Source organism: Solanum verrucosum, unplaced genomic scaffold (genome assembly GCF_900185275.1).
Source record: "Solanum verrucosum unplaced genomic scaffold, falcon-dt-bn FXZP01000062.1, whole genome shotgun sequence".
Lineage (NCBI taxonomy): Eukaryota > Viridiplantae > Streptophyta > Magnoliopsida > Solanales > Solanaceae > Solanum > Solanum verrucosum.
This window is the reverse complement of record NW_026020477.1, coordinates 6215389-6237062: the sequence shown is the minus strand read 5'-3', so window position 1 is coordinate 6237062 and position 21674 is coordinate 6215389. Positions and strand designations below refer to the sequence as shown.

General features: G+C 36.1%; 1 protein-coding gene across 2 annotated transcripts in view; it reads right to left on the bottom strand.

Annotated features, from left to right (window-relative positions):
• LOC125809142 (tRNA nucleotidyltransferase cca2) overlaps window positions 1-21674 on the bottom strand; it is a 244098-nt gene that overhangs the window by 64457 nt on the left and 157967 nt on the right. The window contains exon 15 of one of the 2 annotated variants that reach the window (XM_049488796.1): window positions 14892-14979. The exons of the other annotated variant lie outside the window; for it this stretch is intronic. Within the exon in view, the coding sequence (XP_049344753.1) occupies window positions 14914-14979 (66 nt within the window). The 3' untranslated portion in view covers window positions 14892-14913. Of the gene's footprint in view, window positions 1-14891; window positions 14980-21674 lie in introns of those variants that run through there. 2 annotated transcript variants of the gene reach the window in all.

Sequence of the window (21674 nt, the reverse complement as noted above, 5' to 3'; positions counted from 1 at the left end):
ATCTTCATGCAAGCAAACAAGTATAGAACAAGCTCTTTAACAAAAATAAAAAAAATAAAAAATAAAAAAGGTTACATTATGGGTCGTTGTAAATCACATGTCAAGAATTCAAGGAAAGACCATAACTCCAAAACATGCTTTCTAAAGATAATAGATCACAATAATCCTAAATAAATAAGAATTGAACAAACCAATCAAAATGCTAAAGGGACACTTCTTGGGTAACTTTGAAATGTAAACAAGGAAGTGATTGTACTTTGTTCAAAGGCATGATATTCAAGAAAAACTATCACCGAATAAAACAACAAAATAGAGGCTGCACATGGGCAAAATAAGAATAGATTACACCATGATAAGTAAATAATAAGCAACCAACATAGCTCAAAATAGGAAGAGAGGGAAAGCATGCTGCATATTAGATAAATATTCCACTTCAAGCAATAACAAAACTAAATTTTATCCATGGGGGACTAAAGAGGACAACTTGTTATACTAGAGGGTCAAAATATTGGAGGCAATAGCCAACTAAATCATTTTAAGCAAAGGAAGAAAATAGCGGCCTCCAAATAACTAATCATAGAAATATTGTTATTTCATGCTACGCACCGGCACAAATAGGCATAAAAATAACATCCATAGAGAAAAAAAATGTTGAGCAAATACCAAGTAAACGACTATACTATCATTAGAAAAAAAAAATCTCAACTATACTAAGATTGGAAAAACTGAAATTCCAAACAAGACAAAGAAACATTGAGCCAAATTAACTACTCCAACAATAGGCTGAAGATAAAACACGCAAGAGAACTAACAAAGAAAGTGAGGAAGTATACTTTTTTCGGGGCAGCGAACTAGAACAAGACGAAGAGGAGACGACTTCACCACCGCTGGAATACGACTCCGAGAGCCTCGATGAACAGAGCAGAGTCAAACGGGAGCAGAAGTTTGATTTCCAATCTCTATAACCTCGAAACCTATTTCCTAAATATTTGTATCCAACTATATAGCTAGTAGCTCACATTATTGTTTCCTAATTCAAGCTGACTTTTTTATTTTTCCAACCTCTTTCTCTAATATGTTCCCCCAGCTCAAAAAAAATAAATTCAGCACCCAACACAGTGAAGAAGGTAAAGTCCTTATAGGGGAGAAATTAGGGTTCCAAATAGGGGGGAAAACGGATGAATTCGGGTGGGAATTCGAAATTTAAACGCCATAAATTTCTTGCACCAATTCGGATAAACACCTTTTCTCTTGAGGTTTTTACTCATTCCGGAAGAGGGAATGGAAGGAAAACGTGTCTGCCGCCTGCTACAAGGACAAAATTACATGTGCTTTACATAGACGCCGTGAATCGCTTTCCGTCTATTTGGATTGACGTCGTCGATTGCTTTTCGTGTATTGCTCTGCTATTCACGTTACTTGGTTTTTGCTGGAAGAAAAAGAAGAACAAAGGGTATATGGGTGGGGTCCATTTGGTGTTGTCTATTTGATGTATGTATTGTAATTATATGGGGCATAGTTTTTTTTGCTTTGGGCTGGGTCAGAGTGGATATGGGCTGACTGAAGTTGGGCTAAAGGTTGGCCCAACTTTGGTCTTTAAAAAAAAATTGAATGCAAGGTGGGAAAAGGGTTAGAATTGTAATAAAATGGCTAGGTTTTGAATTAAGGATTTGGCTAAAAGAATTGCAATTATAACCGATTAGGATTACAAAAGTAACCAAATCAGATTTACTTGGAGAAAGTGGCCGAAAAATATAAATAAATAAATAAGATGAATTTAATATTAATTAATTAACGAGCTTCTTACTCTTAACGAAATAAAATAATTAACTTGATAATAATATAATTAATTTAAACATGAACTAATTAATTAAAAATCGTAATTATGATTTAAATTAAACTAAGTTAGTAAAACACTTAGCTAAAAGAAATAAAAATCTTTTGATATGATTTTCAAATATTTATAAAATATACTAATTAGACACATAATTATATAATAATTAACTTAATTATAAACTAGTTAACTCGAAATATAAGTTATTAATTAATTTAAACCAAATAGCCAAATATTTAAATAAAACTAAAATCGTTTTGAGACAATTTTCGAACATTCATAAAATATACTACTTAGACACATAATTATATAAAATATCATATTTATTATTTTGAAATTTATAAAAATGACAAAACTACTTAAAATGACTTGAAAATTATTTTGAATTTTATAAAACCAATTATTTCAAATCGTTTAGAATTTAGGAAGCTCGATGATTAATTTATATTGGAGAGGGTCAAAATTGGGTGTCAACATGCTACATGATTAACTGTTTGTGTGAATATGTTGTTTTATTTGGAGATGTTCTAGCTCACTCATTTTGGAAATTTCTCTAGAACCCCTTAAGCATAAATATCAAGTCACTATCAAAAGTGCGTCCAAATACTCTTCGAGTCTTTAGTTTCCCAACAAAATTCGAATTTCCTTTTTTCGAATCTTACTTTGTCATTTCAGAAAAAGGTTAACTCGTCTCAAACTGAAAAGACATTCAAGGGTCGAACTACGTATGACCTGAATTCTCCTCCGTGAGATACGTAGGCAGCCTTTCAAAGCTCGGTCCCCATTTTCGAGAAATTCTATATTTCCAACTCTTATAAAGAAATTAGAGTTGCATCTCAATGAAAGATACAATCGACTTTGTCCCGACTCAAGTCGACATTTCCGATTCACTAGGCTCAAAATCAAATGGACAAATTCCTATCTATTTAGTCATTTCTCTATATATGTGGGCAAGTTTATCTTCAAATGAAGCAACTCTTATGTGTTTACAGTAATGTGTGTGATATTTTGTATTAATTATCATCGACACAGACTAACACATTTGCCTTTGAGTTGTTTTACTTTGTCAGGTACTCAAAACCGATTTGTGTTGAGAAAATGGTTGAACATCCATACTTCACAAGGTCCAAATATTCCTTCTCCGACCAATGTTTGTCAAAAGGCAAAGAGAAAATGGTTGAAACTGTTGAGAATACTGATTTGAATGAAATTACTGTGAATGACCCTATCATTGCTGAACAGAACAAGTTGATTGCACAATTATTCCAACAAATTGCTGAAATGAGGGCTGAAATGGATAACACCAGAGATTTGACGAATCTGGCTATTGTTGCCAACACTCCTACTCTAGACAATGGAAGACCTCTACTCCATTTTCCTACTTCGGATCCAACATCCGAACGTTTTCCAAACAATTCAACCACCGCTACCATTCCAAAACCTCTCATTATCGACTTAACCACCCCTAACCCATATCATGCTAGCTCCTCACACCAAAAGTTACCTACTCCTCAAAATCTAAATACCAACGTTTTCCAGAATTTTCCTCCGATCAATCAAATCCCTACTCAAATTGTCCAAAACCCATCTACCACTCAACCCGTACCTCTAAAAACTGCATTTCATTTTCCAATATCACCAGAATCATATCTTTTCTCTACTACACATTTTGAACTCGATGATTGTGAGAAGAAGGAGAAGGAGTGGAAGGTCATAAAAGGAAAGGCTGAGCAAAGCATCAGAGAGGAAGTTATGAATGCAATGAAGGACGTTCAATACACCCCAGACATTATGGGGTTGAATTATGAAGATTTGTGTCGTCATCCACATTTGGAGCTTCCAGAAGGTTTTTAAGTACCAAAATTTGACACTTTTAGTGGAGTTGAAAATCCTTTGACTCATTTGAGGGCTTATTGTGATCAACTCATTGGAGTTGGGAAATATGAGGCTTTGTTAATGCGACTCTTTAGTCGAAGTCTAAAAGGAGAAGCTTCAGAATGGTTTATTTCTAAAGAAATCAAGCAGTGGTTGGAACGCTTTGGCTAAAGACTTCATTGAAATGTTTGGTTACAATGTAGAATTCATCCCTGATCGATACTCTTTAGAGAGAATCAAACAAAATTCTACTGAAAGCTACCGAGAATATGACTATCGTTGGAGAAGAGAAGCTGCAGAGGTTAGACCTCCCATGACCGAGAAAGAAATTATTGAAGTCTTTGTGCGCAATCAAGAGCCGAAGTACTACAATAGGATGTTGCTCATTTTAGGAGGAAAGTTCAGTGAGATAGTCAAAATTGGTGAAACTATTGAAGACAGTCTCGAGACCGGAAAAATCATTCGAATGACTCTCCAAGATGAATCCTCGGGACCATTGTGGAGGAAGAGGGAAGATGTTTTCTCTATCTCATTTGAATCAAGCCAAAAATCAAAGAGGCATGCCAGTGTCAATGTTCAAAAGTTTTTACCATCCAAAACCTACCATTTAGCTCCACAAAATCCTCACCCCATCCAATCAAATTACCAAGCTCCATTGCCAAATTACCCAAATGCTCAATCAAGTTACCAAATATCATTGTCAAGTTACCCAAATGCCCCTCCTAGCTACCAAACTCCACAATACCCAAATTTCCCAACACCAACACCTGCTTACCAAAATCCTCCAAGTTACCGCCTAGTATCTCTACCTTCACGAAATAATTACAATCTTTCTTTTCAGGAGTGTTTGAAGAAACCTTCTCGAGTCTTTACTCATTTGGTTGAAAGTTGAACCCAACTCTTTGAGAGATTGAAAGTGGTTGATCTAATACGAACAATTGATCCAAAAAATGTCAATCTAACTTCCAGACTTTACAGGACCGATCTTCGTTGTGCTTACCATTCAGGAGGTGTTAGACATACCACTAAGGATTGCATCAATTTGAAGTATAAAATTCAAGACTTGATTGATCAAAGAATTGTCACTCTTCAAATTGTCACTTCCAATGCCAATGGTGATTCACTGTTTAATCGTGGAGGATTCACTATTAACATGATTGGCCCAAAGTTTCAAGCACCTTTCCGTCAAAATGCCCCAAATTATCGTCAACTGCGTTCACCTCAACAAGGTCATTTTGATCCTCCTCGTCCGAGATTCGAGAAGAAACCCGTGCAGAATTTTACGTCGCTCATTGAACCAACCACATTAGAGTTGACAAGGCCATTGGCTGAGAGCTTGTTGTTCTCAAAGGACGTGAACCAACCACATCAGAGTTGACAGCCTTTTGACAACTGTCTTTTCATTTTTTTTCACGTACGCACACTTTCCGGGACCATGTCCCTTGCTGCATTTTTTGATGCTTGAGTTCTTGAAAAAGACTTGCTAGCTCTCTCTCTTTGAATGAATGAATCTTCTTGTTGTTTGTCATTTTGATTATGTCGACCAAAATGAATTATTGTCCATTGGACAAACAACCTCTTTCGTCTCTATTGGTTAAGTACGCTGATGACTTCACCAGCGCACTGACATGACAACTTTACATTTGTACACCATTATAAATTTGGACGAGAGAACTCTGCCATGGACTAGGTTTCTATATTTGTGAGGATCATCAAAACACCTAGAATATAACAATATGTGTTGTGATTTGTGCATGGACATTGAGTCTGTAATCTTAATGTAATGTCCTATTTCGTGAGAAATTGCTTTTATGTGTGAAATGATCATTTTTGCCTTTCCATTAGTGTTATCATTTTTATCAGAGAAAATACATAAAAACCCCCCATAAACTTGGCAGCACAACTTAATTTAGCACTTAAACTATTCGGGTGTTTAAATATCCCCCTTAACATCTTTCAAGTGATTAAAACACCCCCTAAGGGATGATGTGGTAGAGAGAGTGAGTGCACTCTCCTGAAAGTGCGTGAAAAAAGACGGAAAAAACCCTGAATTTTAAATCCCTACACATTGCCTTTTTTTATTGCCCAATATATAAAAAATTATTTAAATAGTTTTTTATATATATTAAATCTTTAAAATATATAAATTTTCTTATTGAGAGGTAAATAAAATTACTGGGCTCCCTTTTTAATTTCTTTAAACTTTTTTTTCATTTTGTTGTCTTCCTCAATACATATCTTTCACCATTGAAATATCTCCTCCTCCATCTTCATCCCCACCTCAAACCACTATTTTCATTTCACTAGTCTTTACTAATCCGTAAAATTCAATACCAATGTCATTTTATTGATGTCGATTTCACTCTATTATTGGTGTTGATTTGGCAAATGTAAACTTTCTTAAATTTTGAGTGACCATTTTGATTTCTAGATCATTCAAACATTTCTCATAAAATTTATATTTTTTGGATCAACTTTCTTATGCAATCTTCATTTCTTATTTGAGTTGTCAATAAAAAATTGGCTTTCAAAAAAATCCATTCTCCCAGAGGGTAAATTCATTGAGAGGGTTCGAAGAAGATTGTTAGTTTTAGTAAGATTGATGATAGATAACACAATGAAGACAATGTCTAGTTTGCTACAGAAAGGAAAGCAGAAGAATACAAGGAATTTAAATGTGAAGATGACTAAGAGAAAAGCTTATGCAGAGAGTTGTATTTCAGTAAAAAGAACCAAAAATACATAAACATACAATTAAAGAAACTGAAATAGATCATGATCCTACTTTTAAGTCATGGTGCTAACCATGGTAACTACCCCTAAAATAACTGAAAAAAGAAATACAAGAAACTTAGAAATAGACTCTGCAGTCCTAAAGCAACTAACTAATACTCCTCCTTGCATTAGGAGCTGCAAATTCCAAGTTGTTGCCTTAGGAACTCGAACTTGTTGGCAGGAAGGGATTTCGTAAATACATCTACTAGCTGATCTTCAGATTTACAGTAAACAAGAATCACTCCTCCTTTTTTCTGCACATCCCTCAAGAAAAAAAGCTTGATGTTGAAGTGTTTAGTCTTCCCATAAAATACCGGATTATGCGAAATGGCTATTGCAGCTTGATTATCAACATGAACCTCAGTATTAACTTTTTGCTCCATATGCAAATCAGAAAGTATTTTTCTCAGCATACGGTTTGATTTACTGTTGCAGTTGCAGCAATGAGTTCACCCTCTGCCGTGGATTGTGCCACAGTTTCCTGATTTTTTGAACACCAAGAGAAAATTCCTGATCCTAGACTGAAACAATATCCTGATGTACTTTTAATGCATCAATGGATCCAGCCCAATCACTGTCTAAGAATCCATGCAACTTAAAAGTCTCACACTTCTTGAATTTGACACCATATTCAACAATACCTTTAATGTATCTTATAATTCTTTTTGCTGCTCGCAAATGCATTTCAGTAGCACAATGCATAAATCTAGATAAAAGACTTACAACAAATAGAATATATGGCCTTGTAGCAGTGAGATGCATCAAACATCCAATCAAGCTTCTGAAATTTCCTTCATCAATTTGATCAGTTCCATCCTCTTTGCTTAACTTCTCCTTTGGATTCATTAGTATGGTTGTTGCCTTGCAATTTTCCATATGAATTTCTTAAGTATCTCTCCAGCATTCTTCTTTTGACAGATAAAAATTTCATCACAGCCTTGCTTGATTTCCATTCCCAGAAAGTATGTCATTAGCCCCAAGTCTGTCATTTCAAAGGCTTGCATCATTTCCTTTTTAAACTCTTCAACCAGCCACACATTGTTTCCTGTCACCAAGATATCATCAACATAAAGGGAAACAATGAGAAGATAAGTTCCTTTATGTTTGACATAAAGAGTAACTTCAGATACACTTCGTACAAACCACAAACTCAACAAGTGATCATCAATCCTGCTATACCAAGCTCTTGGAGCTTGTTTTAAGCCATAAAAAGCCTTTTTAAGCAGACAAACTTTTTCTTTTTTTCCTTTCTCAAAGAAACCCTCGGGTTGCTCTACATAGATTTCTTCTAGTAGTACACCATTTAAAAAGGCAGGTTTCACAACTAGCTGGAACACTTTCTAGCCCTTTTGTGCTGCTATTGCTAGCAACAATCTAATAGTATCCAATCGAGCTACTGGAGCAAAGGTGTCCGAGTAATCAACACCAAATATTTGGGCATATCCCTTGACAACAAGCCTAGCCTTGTATTTATTGATAGAACCATCGAAATTGAGCTTGGTTCTAAACACCCATTTTACTCCAATGACCTTCCTATCTTTCGGTCGGTCAACTAACTCCCAAGTTTTGTTTTTCTTGATCATTAGCATCTCCTGCTCCATGGCGTTTCTCCATTTTTTATCTTGAAGTGCTTCATCGTGCCCTGCAGGCTCACAAACTGCCACATTACTTTGTTGGTAGATATCAGAGAGTAGTCTTGTACCTCTAATTAGAAGATCATCCACCAACTCATTTTTCCAGTACTCATGTGCCTGCTCCTCTGAAGCTTTGACTGAAAGTTGATTGTCCTTCTAGTCCCATTTCTCGTCCTCAGCAAAGTGCACATCTCTACTGACAATTATCTTCCCTGTTTGTGGATCATATATTTTGTAGGCCTTGGAGGATGAGCTATAACCCACAAATATTCCAGGAAGTGCCTTCTTGTCAAGTTTGTTTCTTTTAACCTGTGGCACATGGAAGAAACAAACACAACCAAATACTTTAGTGAAGCTTAGTGATGGTTTGTATCCATTCCAAGCCTCGAATGGAGTTTTATTCATCAATGATTTAGTAGGAAGTCGATTTTGGAGAAATGTTGTCGTATTAGCTGCCTTAGCCCAAAAACTTTTTGGCAACTCTTTTTCATACAACATGCACCGTGACATCTCTATTATATATTTGTTTCTCCTTTCACTAACTCCATTTTGTTGCGGAGTATATGGAGCAGTAAGTTGATGACTAATACCCGCTTCCTTACAAAATTTGTTAAATTCTTCAGAATTATACTTTTTTCCATTGTCAAACCGCAGAGATTGGATTCTGCAACCACTTTGATTTTCCACCATCTTCTTGAACTTCAAGAAAATTCCAACCACTTCTGATTTATATTTCTTAAAAATAATCCAACAGAATCTTGTATAGTCGTCAATGAATATAACATAGTATAGACTACCGTTAAGAGATGGTGTTTTTAAGGTTCTGCAACATCTGTGTGAATCAATTGCAACCTTTGAGAAGTCTGCCATGTTGCTTTAGGAAATGAATTCCTATTTTGCTTACCAAATTGACAAGCTTGACAACTTGGTAAGTGATCAACTAGAGTTGGTAGTCCTCTTGTCATATCTTCCTTCTCCAGCAACAATAGTGCTTGTAGATGACAATGGCCAAGTCTCTTGTGCCAGGTTTCTGTTACACTTGCCTTCATGGAATAAGCTAGTCGCTCTTTCTCTGTTGGATCAAAGGAAATACTCCTTCCTCTCATCTTCACCCTGAAAATTTCATTTCCAGTAGTGTCACTGATTTGACAGTGATGATCGAAGAAAACCCTGAATCCTTTTTCCATCAGATGTCCTACACTTAGCAAATTCTGACCAATATCAGGAACATAAAGAACCTCTGAAATTTTCTTTGTGCCAGTGCTCGTCTTAATAGTTATGGTTCCAATTCCTTTGACAGGAAAGTGATCTCCATTTCCTATTCGAACCTTGGAAAGATCAGTGGGCTTCAACTCCTTGAATAAACTCTCATCATGAGTCATGTGGTTAGTGCAACCACTGTCAATTAACCAAGAATCTGTTGAGCTCTTACTTGAAAAGCATGTTGCCAACAAAAAGATGATCCTCTTCTTCTTGATTAGCAACTTCAGCATTTCCTTCCTCCTGCAGGGCCTTCTTCTTGCAAATCACTGCTTCGTGTCCAAGCTTATTGCATTTCTTACATTTAGCATCAGGTCTCCTCCAGCACTTGGATGGTGCATGGCCTTTTCTTCCATAATGGTGACAAGGGGGATAACTTTTCTTCGCGCTTCCTCCCTTAGTTTTGTTGTTGGCTAATGTTTCTCCTTCACACACTGCTTGATTATTTTTCTTCTTCTGAATTTTGTTAACTTGATGCTTACTGACAAGTGCCCTTTCTGTTGTAACCTCTTGTCTCATGAGTCTTATTTGCTCTTGAGCTTTCAGGGAATTGAGCAACTCTATCAAACTAATCTTTGACAAATCCTTAGTATTTTCTAAGGTTGTAATTGTTGCTTCATACCTTTCAGGAACTGTTACAAGGATCTTCTGATCAATTCTCGAGTCTGAAAATGTAGAGCTGAGTAGCCTTACCTTATTTGCAATATTTAGAAGTCTATTTGAATATTTCTACACTGTTTCAGATTCCTTCATTTTTTGCAATTCAAACTCCCTAATTAAGTTTAAAACTTGCATACCTTTTATTCTTTCATCTCCATAATACTCTTCCTTGAGATAATCCCATACTTCTTTAGCAGTTTTCAGAGACATTATTCGCGTGAAAACTGTTGACGATACAGCAGCAAATAAACATGCCTTGGCCTTTGATCTCTTTGTCTTCTTTTCCTTGTGTGCTTTAATCTGAGCAATGGTAGGATTATTTGGTAGGGCTGAAATATTATAATCATCTTCCACAGCTTCCCAGAGATCCAAAGCATCCAAGTAAGTCTCCATTTGTACTGCCCAAATCTGATAATTATCTCCATCAAAGACCGGCGGAGCAATTGGTGAGAAACTTGCTTCAGCATCCATAGCTTCTCCAACTCGATCACAGATCCCTTAAGATGAAAGTTTTGATACCAACTGTTAGTTTTAGTAAGACTAATGACAGATAACACAATGAAGACAATGTCTAGTTTGCTACAGAAAGGAAAGCAGAAGAATACAAGGAATTTAAATGTGAAGATGACTAAGAGAAAAGCTTATGCAGAGAGTTGTATTTCAGTAAAAAGAACCAACAATACATAAACATACAATTAAAGAAACTGAAATAGATCATGGTCCTACTTTTAAGTCATGGTGCTAACCATGGTAACTACCCCTAAAATAACTGAAAAAAGAAATACAGGAAACTTAGAAATAGACCCTGCAGTCCTAAAGCAACTTACTAATAAAGATAATGTGAATTTTCTTCTTTAAAGTGACTTAAAAAATTGTGAATGAAGAAGAAGAAGAAGGAGGAGGAAGAGGTTGGAATAATGGTGAACAACAAGGAAGAAGAAAGAGAGGGGGGGTGGGGGGTGGGGGTAGGGGTATGGAAGAAGAAGGAGGAGGAGGTTGGAATAATGGTGAACAACAAGGAAGAAGAAAGAGAGGGAGGGGGGGGGGGGTATTCATTTATTAATTAATCAATTGATATAATTAATTTTGAAAAGTGTTTAAGAAAAAATAGTTAATAAGTAAAAAAGAAATAAAAATTAATGACATCGTGCCTACATGGTTATGATGTGGTGCTTACGTGGTTTTGATGTGGCGGGTGAGAGTGGTGCTATAGTCTCAAGGTGGAAAAAAATCGCTTCAAAGATGTCAAGAGGGGTATTTAAACGCCCGTGTAGGTTGGAATAATGGTGAACAACAAGGAAGAAGAAAGAGAGGGTGCGGGTGCGGGTGCGGGTGGGGGTATGCATTTATAAATTAATCAATTGATATAATTAATTTTAAAAGTGTTTAAGAAAAAATAGTTAATAAGTAAAAAAGAAATAAAAATAAATGACATGGTGCCTACATGGTTATGATGTGGCGCTTACGTGGCTATGATGTGGCGGTGAGAGTGGTGTTATAGCCTTAGGGTGGAAAAAAATCACTTCAAAGATGTTAAGGGGGGTATTTAAACGCCCGTGTAGTTTAAGTACTAAAGTAAGTTATCCGACCAAGTTCAGGGGTTTATTTTTTATCTATTTTCTCTTTTTATTATGTGTTGCGGGGATGGTTGACATGGTTTTCAATGCGATCAAGTGAGATTTTAGTGATATTGAGCTTTTGAGTTAAGTTATATTAAAAGTGTTGATTTTGGACATTTCGTGATCCGAGCGTTGAATGGTGATTCTATCAGTTCCATTACGTCCGAAATGTCGAGTTAGATGGTTATGAGTGGAGTAACTTAGACAGTAATTTTGGTGATAATTTCGCTAACCAATTCTATGATCAGCATGATGATTAATTGTAACATGTGTCACCCTTGTCCCAGAGACAATGTCAACGCCACTTTTAGCTTGCAGATTGATGAAGCATAGTGTGATTAGTGCAGACAGGGCATCGCCTTCTTCTTAAACATTGGTGCAGTAATTGTGGAGATCAATTAGGCGTCATCATTAACTCCCTTAAACCACTCAAACGAGCCTTGCTCCCGAGTTACCCAATAGAAGTATGCATGTTTAGTAGCAAAAGGACTTCTTTTACTACCCTTATGGCCACTCTCGACTAGGCCATGTGAAATGTCCTTTTGTTGCTTGATGTTGTTGAGCACATCATATCAAAGGGGTTGCTCCAATGCCAAGGCATACTCAGAGGACTACATCGTATTTCTTGTAATCATGTGATCTATAAGGGCCATCAATCAAGAGCATCTGTTAGACATTGATATGAATAGACTTCAGGGGGGGAAATTACTTGGAAATTTTCAACCTTTACCCCCTTACTTAGGCTTATACTCATTGGCCATTAATTCAAAACGGAAATTAATAACAAACTAACAATGCAGGTCATACTAAACAAATAGTCTACAGAAAAATAAAAGATGCAATTTCTAATCACAAATAATCTCACTCCTAACAATAATAAAACACAATCTTAAGAGACATTATCTGTGCACTTTGCAATGGGGCATATATCGAGTTTGAGAAGTGAAGCAATCATTCTGATCTTCCAGAAATTGAAAACTAAGTTTAATCTTATTCAAATTAAATGATAAAATAACGCGAGGAATGGAATGGTACAAAACACAGGTATATTGTTTAACAATAGACTATATATACTTAATTAGAATCAAGGCTTAGGTGTCTTTACTCTTTACATTATACTAGAAAAGATAAATTTTTGTAGGTAACAAAAAAGTCAAGTCTTAGGCCTTGTGTCACGTCCCGCCACTTCACAGTTCAAATTCGGCACCGGAATAAGGGAGAAGAATCTAGAGTTGTGGGGAGGTTAGTAGAAGACTCTAGAACTCCCTAGAGAATTTCTAAGAAGACTTTAGAAATCCCTAGTCTTTCCTTGGAAGACTCTAGAAACCCTTAGATATTTTAAGAATACTTTGGAATATCCTAGAACATGTAGAAAGTTCTAGAGAGGAACCAAAGTGTAATTATTAGAGGGACTTGTAAAGTAAATATTAATTACACTTTAGTCCCTAGGAGGTAGTATAAATAGAGGTGCCCCTCATTTGCTAGGCAACAAGCAAGTTGTAAGTCTTCTTCCAAGCAATACAAAGCCTTCTTCCAAAATTCTCTAAGTCTTTCTTTGCATTCTCTTAGCGGTCTAGCTTCAAAGGGCATACTTGAGCTTACAAGATCATGAAAGATTCGTAAGTAAATTGTCAAGTGCCGCACGGAACATTAGTAAGACGCTAAGTCCGTGACACTTAGGACTATAGGAGTGAAATCTCTCCCAAAAAAAAATTCAAAATCAGATTGAGTCAGCAACACAACCACAAATTAGATAATAAACATGTCACACCTGAAATTGATTATAACAGCGATTTGAGAGATATAAATGTAGTTGACAACTCATTTTTTCCCCTTCCCTAATAACATGCCAATCCAAAACACCGATCAACGGTCGTTGAGGCTCACCAAGGATGTTTTTCCCCCAACCAGCAGTCACCAAGGATGTTTTTCCCCCAACCAGCAGTGTTGGCCTGAAAGGGTTAACTGGATTTGGCACCACCAAACATCAACAATAAATTGAGGATGAATTTGAATGTACACTAATATTACCGGAATGAAATTAATATATTTTTATTTTACCTTCCTCTTTCATGTCCGGAGGTATTCTGATAAAAGTGAATTAATTCCCCAACCTACAAAATTAAAATACACTACAAGATCAGATAAATGCATATCTAATTCTAAACAACACTGCAAGAAATAAACAAGGTTTGTGCTTAATCAAAGTTGAACCTGATAACAAAAACAAAACTGAAATCTAAATATAAATCTAATTAACATCAGATAAAGGGCATACCAAACATCAAAACTGACCAATTTGAAATCTAAATAACTCATAACACAGTTTGAAAATATCAACAGACAGTTTCAGATCTATAAAATTGGGAGAAATAATAAACCTGGTAAAGCTTCAACTTCACTGTAGCATCAAATGAAAGTTTAGGAAGTGGCGGTATATCATCAGTGTACAAATCTTCAATCTTCTTCTCTAATGGTATATCTTGGTTTAGCTCATTCTTAAACAATACATTACCACCAAACCCTATATCATTATTGGAGATAGGGGTGGTAATGTATTGTTTAAGAATGAGTTTGTGGAAAAGATAGCATCGGTGAACGAGAAAGAAATGCTCTGCTAATTCCTGAGCTAACAAAGCACCGAGACACCGACTCCATTACGGTAGTGGTGCTTAATTTGGGTTTTTGATATTTTTTATTATAGGACCGCCTCTATATATATACACACATAAAGGCGGTTCAATAAAAGATATACACTTTCTCATGTTCTTCACTTAGGTGTACTTATTCTAATTTATCATGAGATTTGCACAAATAACATTTTTAGATTTTGTACCTTTTAAAGACAAATTGAACACATTATTTTGAAGTTGTGGTTAAAATTGTTTTATCGAGTTGTCTATGGATTTATGAGGTTGATTTCGGAAAGTATTATCAAGATTCATTCTTAATTTTTAAGGTCCAAATCTTCATGGCAGCACTTTGAATGGTTTGTGCTTTTGCTTGTATTTTTCAAATTATTATTGTGGGATTAAAGATCTTGAAAGGTTATTTTAATTTTCCTTTTTCCAAGTTTGATATCTTGTCTTCAACATAAATAAGTTGATATTAACAATGGGGCACAAAATCACCCGTATGTAAAGAGTACACCAACAAAAAGAAAAATGATATGATATTTCTATCCCCTAACCCCAACCCTAAACGAACTAGTGTAAAACTACTCAGTTCTCACATGTTTTGATTGTGTTTGCTTCATTCAATCAAGGCTTTCTTCCGCAGAACCAGAAGGATGTGCGAGCTGCCACTCCAGTAATTTTTGTTGCTGCAGATGAAAATCAAATGATGAGTAAATACTTCAAACCAATTAACCCATGGCTAAGAAGATAGTATTAGTGGCATACCCATTCTCTTACAACTGGCCCTCCACTTTTCTGCCTCATGAAGCAACACTCACAGAAAACGAGGAGCGTCCAATAAGGTTTAAAAGCTCCCAAGCTGAACCCAGCCTGTAATAGTCACAAGTGATTAACATGTAAGAGGTAACAACCATCAAGGAGAAAGAATTAGAAATTATACATCAAAAACTAGTACATCCAGAATAGATAGAATTTCGATTTCCTTAGAATGGAATGAGCACTTCAACAACATAAAACAAACACTTCTACAATTTTATCATGTTCCTTTAGCACTCTTTGTGGGTCCTAGGAACATTCAAAATCTTATTTCAACTTTGAAAATTGTTGGTTGAACACAGAAGGTTTTATAGATAAGTTAAAACTTGGTGGAACTCTTTTTGTCTTCACAGGAAGACTTGACTACATATTAGCTTGTAAACTCAAAGCCCTCAAAGGCAAGCTTAAGAAATGGAGTTAGAATGAACAAGGGGACCTGAAGATCCAAAGGTCTAAGTTGCTCAGCCAAATGGAAGCTTGGACTCTTTACTTGATAGTAGAGAGCACTGACAGAGGAAGAATCGGTCAACAGTCGGTTGTTCTCATGAATTATGAAGAACTACATAGTCATGAGGAGATTGCATGGAGACAAAGGTCTAGGACCTTATGGATGAAAGAGGGACAGAAATACTAAGTTCTTTCATCATGTTACCAATGTTCATAAGAGAAACAACCGTATTGTACACTTAGAAGTACAGGGGAGAACAAAGAAATAAGGGGATAGACAAGACAGTATCAGCAAGATTGGATAGGTTCTTAATTCAGAAGAATGATACAAGCTTCAGGAACACAAGGCAGTCCTTCATGCCATCATGCACAGAGTGACTTACAATCACCCACCATTGATGCTACAATGTGGTAACTGGAACATAACAATTCTTACTTCAAATTTGAGAATTGGTGGCTTCAAACAGAAGACTTTAGTGACAGGATAAAGAACTAGTGGAAATCCTTCTATTGCACTGGAAGGTCTGACTACATTCTGACCTTCAAATTGAAAGCTCTGAAGAAGAAGTTGAAGGAATGGAGTAATCTAAGGTAAACTATGACTACAGAAGCAAGTGTATTAAATCAGTTTACAAACTGGATGAAATCCCAGATCAGAAGCTTTTAACAGAAGATGAAATAACCAAAAGATTGGCTTTATCAATGGAATTTGAAGATATTGCAAGACATGAGGAGATTGCTTGGAGACAAAGATCTAGGACACTATGGCTGAAACAAGGTGATAGGAATACTATCTTTTTTCACAGAACAGCCAATGCACACAGGAGAGTCAAGACACTGATAAGCTAACAGTGTTGGGTATGTAGCAAGAGTTAATGGGAAATAGAGAGAAGATGAAAAGAGAGGAACTTGAAAAGTTGGGAACTTGAAAAGTTGGGAACTTGAAGAGTTGAGAACTTGAAAAGTCCTCTTATGCTTTATTGAAAAGGCATTTGTCCCTCATCGGTGGTGGAAAGAAAAAGAGAAGAGTTTAAATATAGAAACACTCCTATTAATTGTTAAAAGGGTTGGAAAGAGGGACCCCCCTCGCGCCGTCGTCGTCGCTCGGCTTCGGCTTCGGCTTCGGAAAATGATCGATCGAGACACTCGGATCCACGCGCGACCCGTTTTATTTAAATCTCCCGCTGTTGGAAGTGACTGTTCTGAAAGGTTGCAACTTTCAGAAACAACCATGACCATTTGAAAAGGTTGCAACCAGTTCCTCTTGCCTATAAATACATTGATTCCTCAAACTTATTCCTTATGAATTTTTCTGATTTCTTCTTTTTCTTCTGCACAAAATTTCTTCGTGTACTTCACTGCTGTTGAGTGGTTCGGTGACACCAGAGTTTTGGGTATCAATACACTGGTGATTAAGATCATTCTATCCTGGGAGGACATATTCCAAATCAAACCTAGGATACTAGAGGGGAATAATTTCCTTAAGGGGACAGTGTGCATTCAGTGGGCTTGATCTTTTTCTGATTCTGTTTTTTCAAAGGATTGTGGTACGTTTTTTTACAGATTTTAGTTTTGTCAATTAATTTTTGTTCATCTATTCTTACTGGTTTATTAAACTTTGGTTACTTCGTGTTTCTGCAAAGTTTATTGAAATCAGTAATTCTGATTTTTAAACACAGATTGCTAACAAACAGTAGGAGGAGAAACTGACAGACCCAGCTGACATTTAGAAAGAGAGAGTGTGGTTGACAAACCAATTATTAGAGGCGACTATAGTGCTTTCATCAAATGATGCATGTGGCTAAGTCATTCCCATCCCAAGTGGTGTCCCAATTTGGCCTGGAGGAAATAATCTCCTACTATGAAGAACTTTACTCCGAGACTGAGGAATGGAGACCACATTTCAACATGAGGGATTGCCCCATGATAATGCAAAGGACAAAATGATGTTGATGGCACCTTTTGAGCCACAAGAGATCCTGGATTGTGTCAAAAGCATGTGCAGGAGACAAAGCCCCAAAACCAGATGGATACATCATGGTATTCTTCGCTTTATGTTGGCAAGTGATCGGTCCAGATGTAATAGCCACAGAGCCAAATTTCTGAGATGATATCTCAAATGGTCACTTAACTATGGATAACTTTCCCAGAAAATCAATTAACTATGGGTAGTTAACTCAGAAAGTCATTTAACTTTGTTTCATAACCCAAAAGTCTCTCTAAATAATTTTTTCATTAAATTTTGTTGGCATGAGATTTTTATTTTATACTAAATTTTTAAAAAATAAAAAAGTGTCCATTTTAATCATTTTATTGATGCACCCCACCAAAATTATAATGAATCAAATATATATTTATCAAGACCTTTTTATTTTAGATGCATTTAAAATAATATTTAAAGTTATCACTCAAATATGTCTTTAGTTATTCATCTAATATAAACCCAAACCTTGCACATAAAATCACCAAATCATATTGAGAACATGAGTGTCATCTAGCGAACAGCACAACAAAGTTATGTCCCAACCAACTTATTGGAACCTAAAGTGATTGAAGGAGATACAAAAAAGTTAACCATTACATTTGACTTAAGTTTACTTAAAAGACATGTACACACATAAAATATGCAACGTCTTCTGTGAGCTGGATTTGAACCAGTTCTGTGAGCAAAAGAATTTCTAACTTCATGCTAGATCACGTTGGAGGTAATTAAGATCCCCCTGCAGTAGATCCAGCCCATTTTAGGTTACATAGAGGAGTTTGTTCTGCTAGCACCAAACATCAAGAATTAAAGACAACGAAGATTGGTTGGTACTGGTACTTCTGAGGAAAAGGAAAAAGAGAGCCTTTGAGGGGTAGAAAATGATAGGCTCACAGAGCAGTTTCTTGCAGCCAATTCTAGACCAATAGCCGAAGCAGATGGACAGGGAGCCACTTGCAGCCATGTTGATCAAAATGACTTGAGTTTAATGACTTGACCGTGGTACAGGTAGGGCTTGTTTCTGATTCTCATCAAATTTTGGTGTGCTCTTTGCAGAGAACAATATACTGGTATAGTCTTACTGCTGCCTGTACACCACTTGTATAGCGGAACGTAAACCTATCCTTATCCAGCCAGCCATCAACACAATTTAGTTCTCTCTCTGAGATATTCCTTACCTTATGTTTTACTTCTATAAGTAATTTTGAAGGGTGTGGATAGAACTCCTAAAAAATAACTAATCCTAATTTAGATGCCCCACTTAGCTCAATCACAAAATGCTTAGAGATATTCCATTTGCTTATGACTTCGAAGAAATACCTCCAAATCAATCATACATGTTGATTTGGGTGATAATCACAAATCGAATCTAACAGTATTAAAATCCCTAATACTGTATACACCAAGACCAAACCCTTCTATCCTTTTGTGCTTAAAGCTAGAATTTCAAGTTTATTCATAAACATTGTTAAGTTTGGGAATGATATTCCTATGCCTGTAAAATAGTCAAGGTTGAACATGGAGAAGGTCTCAATCTTGAATTTGACTGGGATGGCTATAGTCATTCTAATATTCGCACCTCAGCTCTATGTAGAAAGAGCTCCACCTGTGACCTGTCCTGTTTAAAGTTTTACCTATAACTCAATGGATTATAAATCCATGCTTGAAACTTCAGAGGCTGCCAATCATCCAATATCATAATGATAACAGCAGTGTTGTCAAAGCCGCGTTTAAGCCCTGAAGTGAGGCTTAAAGTGTGTTGAGCGCTTCAGTGTCATCATCAAGGTCCTAAGGCATACTCTTACTTGCCAATGAACCTCTTCTGGAGAGGTGGCACTAAACAAGTGATATTTCACTTTATCATAATTGTTTTCAATCTCTTTGCTCATATATTTGTTACTCGTGCTCCTTCACTGTGCAGTGCCCAAGGTTCTATGGAATATGTTCTGCTGCTTTTTTGGCTTACAATGGGTCATGCCACAAAATGTGAAAGAAGCCTACTGAAGTTGGAATACATGGAGAGTTGATAAGTCCATCAAGAAAGTCTGGCTGATGATCCCTGGAGTTAACTTTGGTGTTTATGGACTGAAAGGAACCGTAGATGTTTTAATGGGATCTCAACAGTCAACCCCAAACCACTCTCTTAAAGCTAAAGCTTACTTATGCTGTTCAGTTGGGTTAAATTAACCCCTGTATTTAGCACTAAACAATTTCTTGACTTTGTTAGCTCTCCAGTACTAGTTTGAAGATTGTAGAGGAACTAACAACTTTTATGCTCACTGTGAGCCCTTTTGTCTATTATGTAATTCTGCATCTGCTTGATGTAGTTTAATGAAATACCTTACTTCATCAAAAAAAAAAAAAATATTTGTAACTCGTGCTTATAAATATTAATCTTTGACTAACATATATATTTGTATTGTATCTTCCTTTGCGCTTTTTTTCATTAAAGTCCATGCTATATTAGCGCTTAAAGCCCCAATGGACCTTAGAGCTTTTATGCGTTTTTTGCTTTTCAAAACACTGGTCAATGTAACACTCGACATCCATGCCACATATAGGATAAACAAGGCAGTCATATAAAGAGGGAGGGAGGCAAATTAGAGATCATCTAATGCATTACCAAAACGAATAGCTCGAAGAACTCTTAGGGGATCATCCAAAAAGGTCTGTTTTGGAGGTAGAGGGGTGACAATTTTTCCAGACTTCAGATCTGAAATGCCTGAGAAACATGAAATCAATTAATTAGTCGGAGACACTTGTAGTTTAACCTATCTTTATTGGTATGCTTAACTGAATCTGGGCAAAAGAAACAGAGGTCATGCTAACCTCTTTTTTTTTTTGATAAGGTAAAGGTTGAGGTCATGCTAACCTCTTTCTCTAAGATCTTCGACTGATTTGGTGTTAATGTTGCAAAACAAGCTGTAAACATAATCTTTAGTGAAGGATTAACTGATTAAACAAGGAAAATGATCTTTTGGAAACAAAAAGCTAACTTAAAATAAAGTTGGACTAATACATTAATGCATCCAAAGGCTAGATAATGAAATGATATGAAAACCCCCCACCCCTCTCTGGGAGAAAAAATAAAACTATGCAGAGAAAATGAATAAATATATTAGAGAAAAAGGAAGAAGAAAAAGAAACTAAAAGCTCCACTGGAGTTTGTGCTCTTACACTGACATGATCAAGGTGCTTTTGTTTCCTCCTTATTGGGACTTTGGGCTGGGATCAAGGGGAAATAAATAGATCAACTAAACCAAGTTGCTGCCTACAAGTGTGAAGGTGTGGCAAAAATAAAAATAAGGTGCCAGAAAGTAAAGATATATCAAAATACCTATTAATGGTCAAATCCCTGTGATCTGCATCCTGTTTTGCAGTGCCAAATTTCTAAGGAACAACAGATGAGAAAGAGTTAAATGAAGAAACTAGCCTACATAGTACACTGAACACACATGCTTGAGTGTTGAAACTTCGACATTTTAGATTTTTGATGTAACAGTTAGGATGAGTGAGATGACAACATTAAACTAATGGAAAGGAATTTAATCATAACAGATATCAATAATAAATATATGAAGACTTCATACTATTGCAACAATGGCTGATTAAGTTCATGATTTGTTTAAAGAAATGTTTAAAAGAAATTAGATCTTGGAAATTAAACTATTCCAACGTATTAAATAGGAAACATTCATTGATCTTGAGCAAGCGGTGGACTGGAACTGGTAACATGATTCAGCGTTCTCATTCAGTCAATAGCCACCCCAATTGTGCCCACTTAGTAACCTCATTTTCTTAGGACTAGGTCATTTTTAATTGAATGGATGAAACTAAGCATTGTACTCTCTTAACTGAGGTCTTTGATGCCGAATGCATTAAAGGACAATCATGCAAAGGCTCTAGATTTACTTATTCCTTCCTTTACTCCCTTCTGTTAATTTTTCATAGCTAGGTTTGGTGGAATCTACTTGGTCTTCATCCCTCACATTTACAGTAAAAAAAACACCACAAATTTAAACACCAAAGAGAAGATATACATTTGATTACCAATTCACATTTACATATCATTGTTGGAATACGACTGTTCTAACTGTATTCTTCTGCTCTTAAGTTGACAAAATCAATCCATATGTC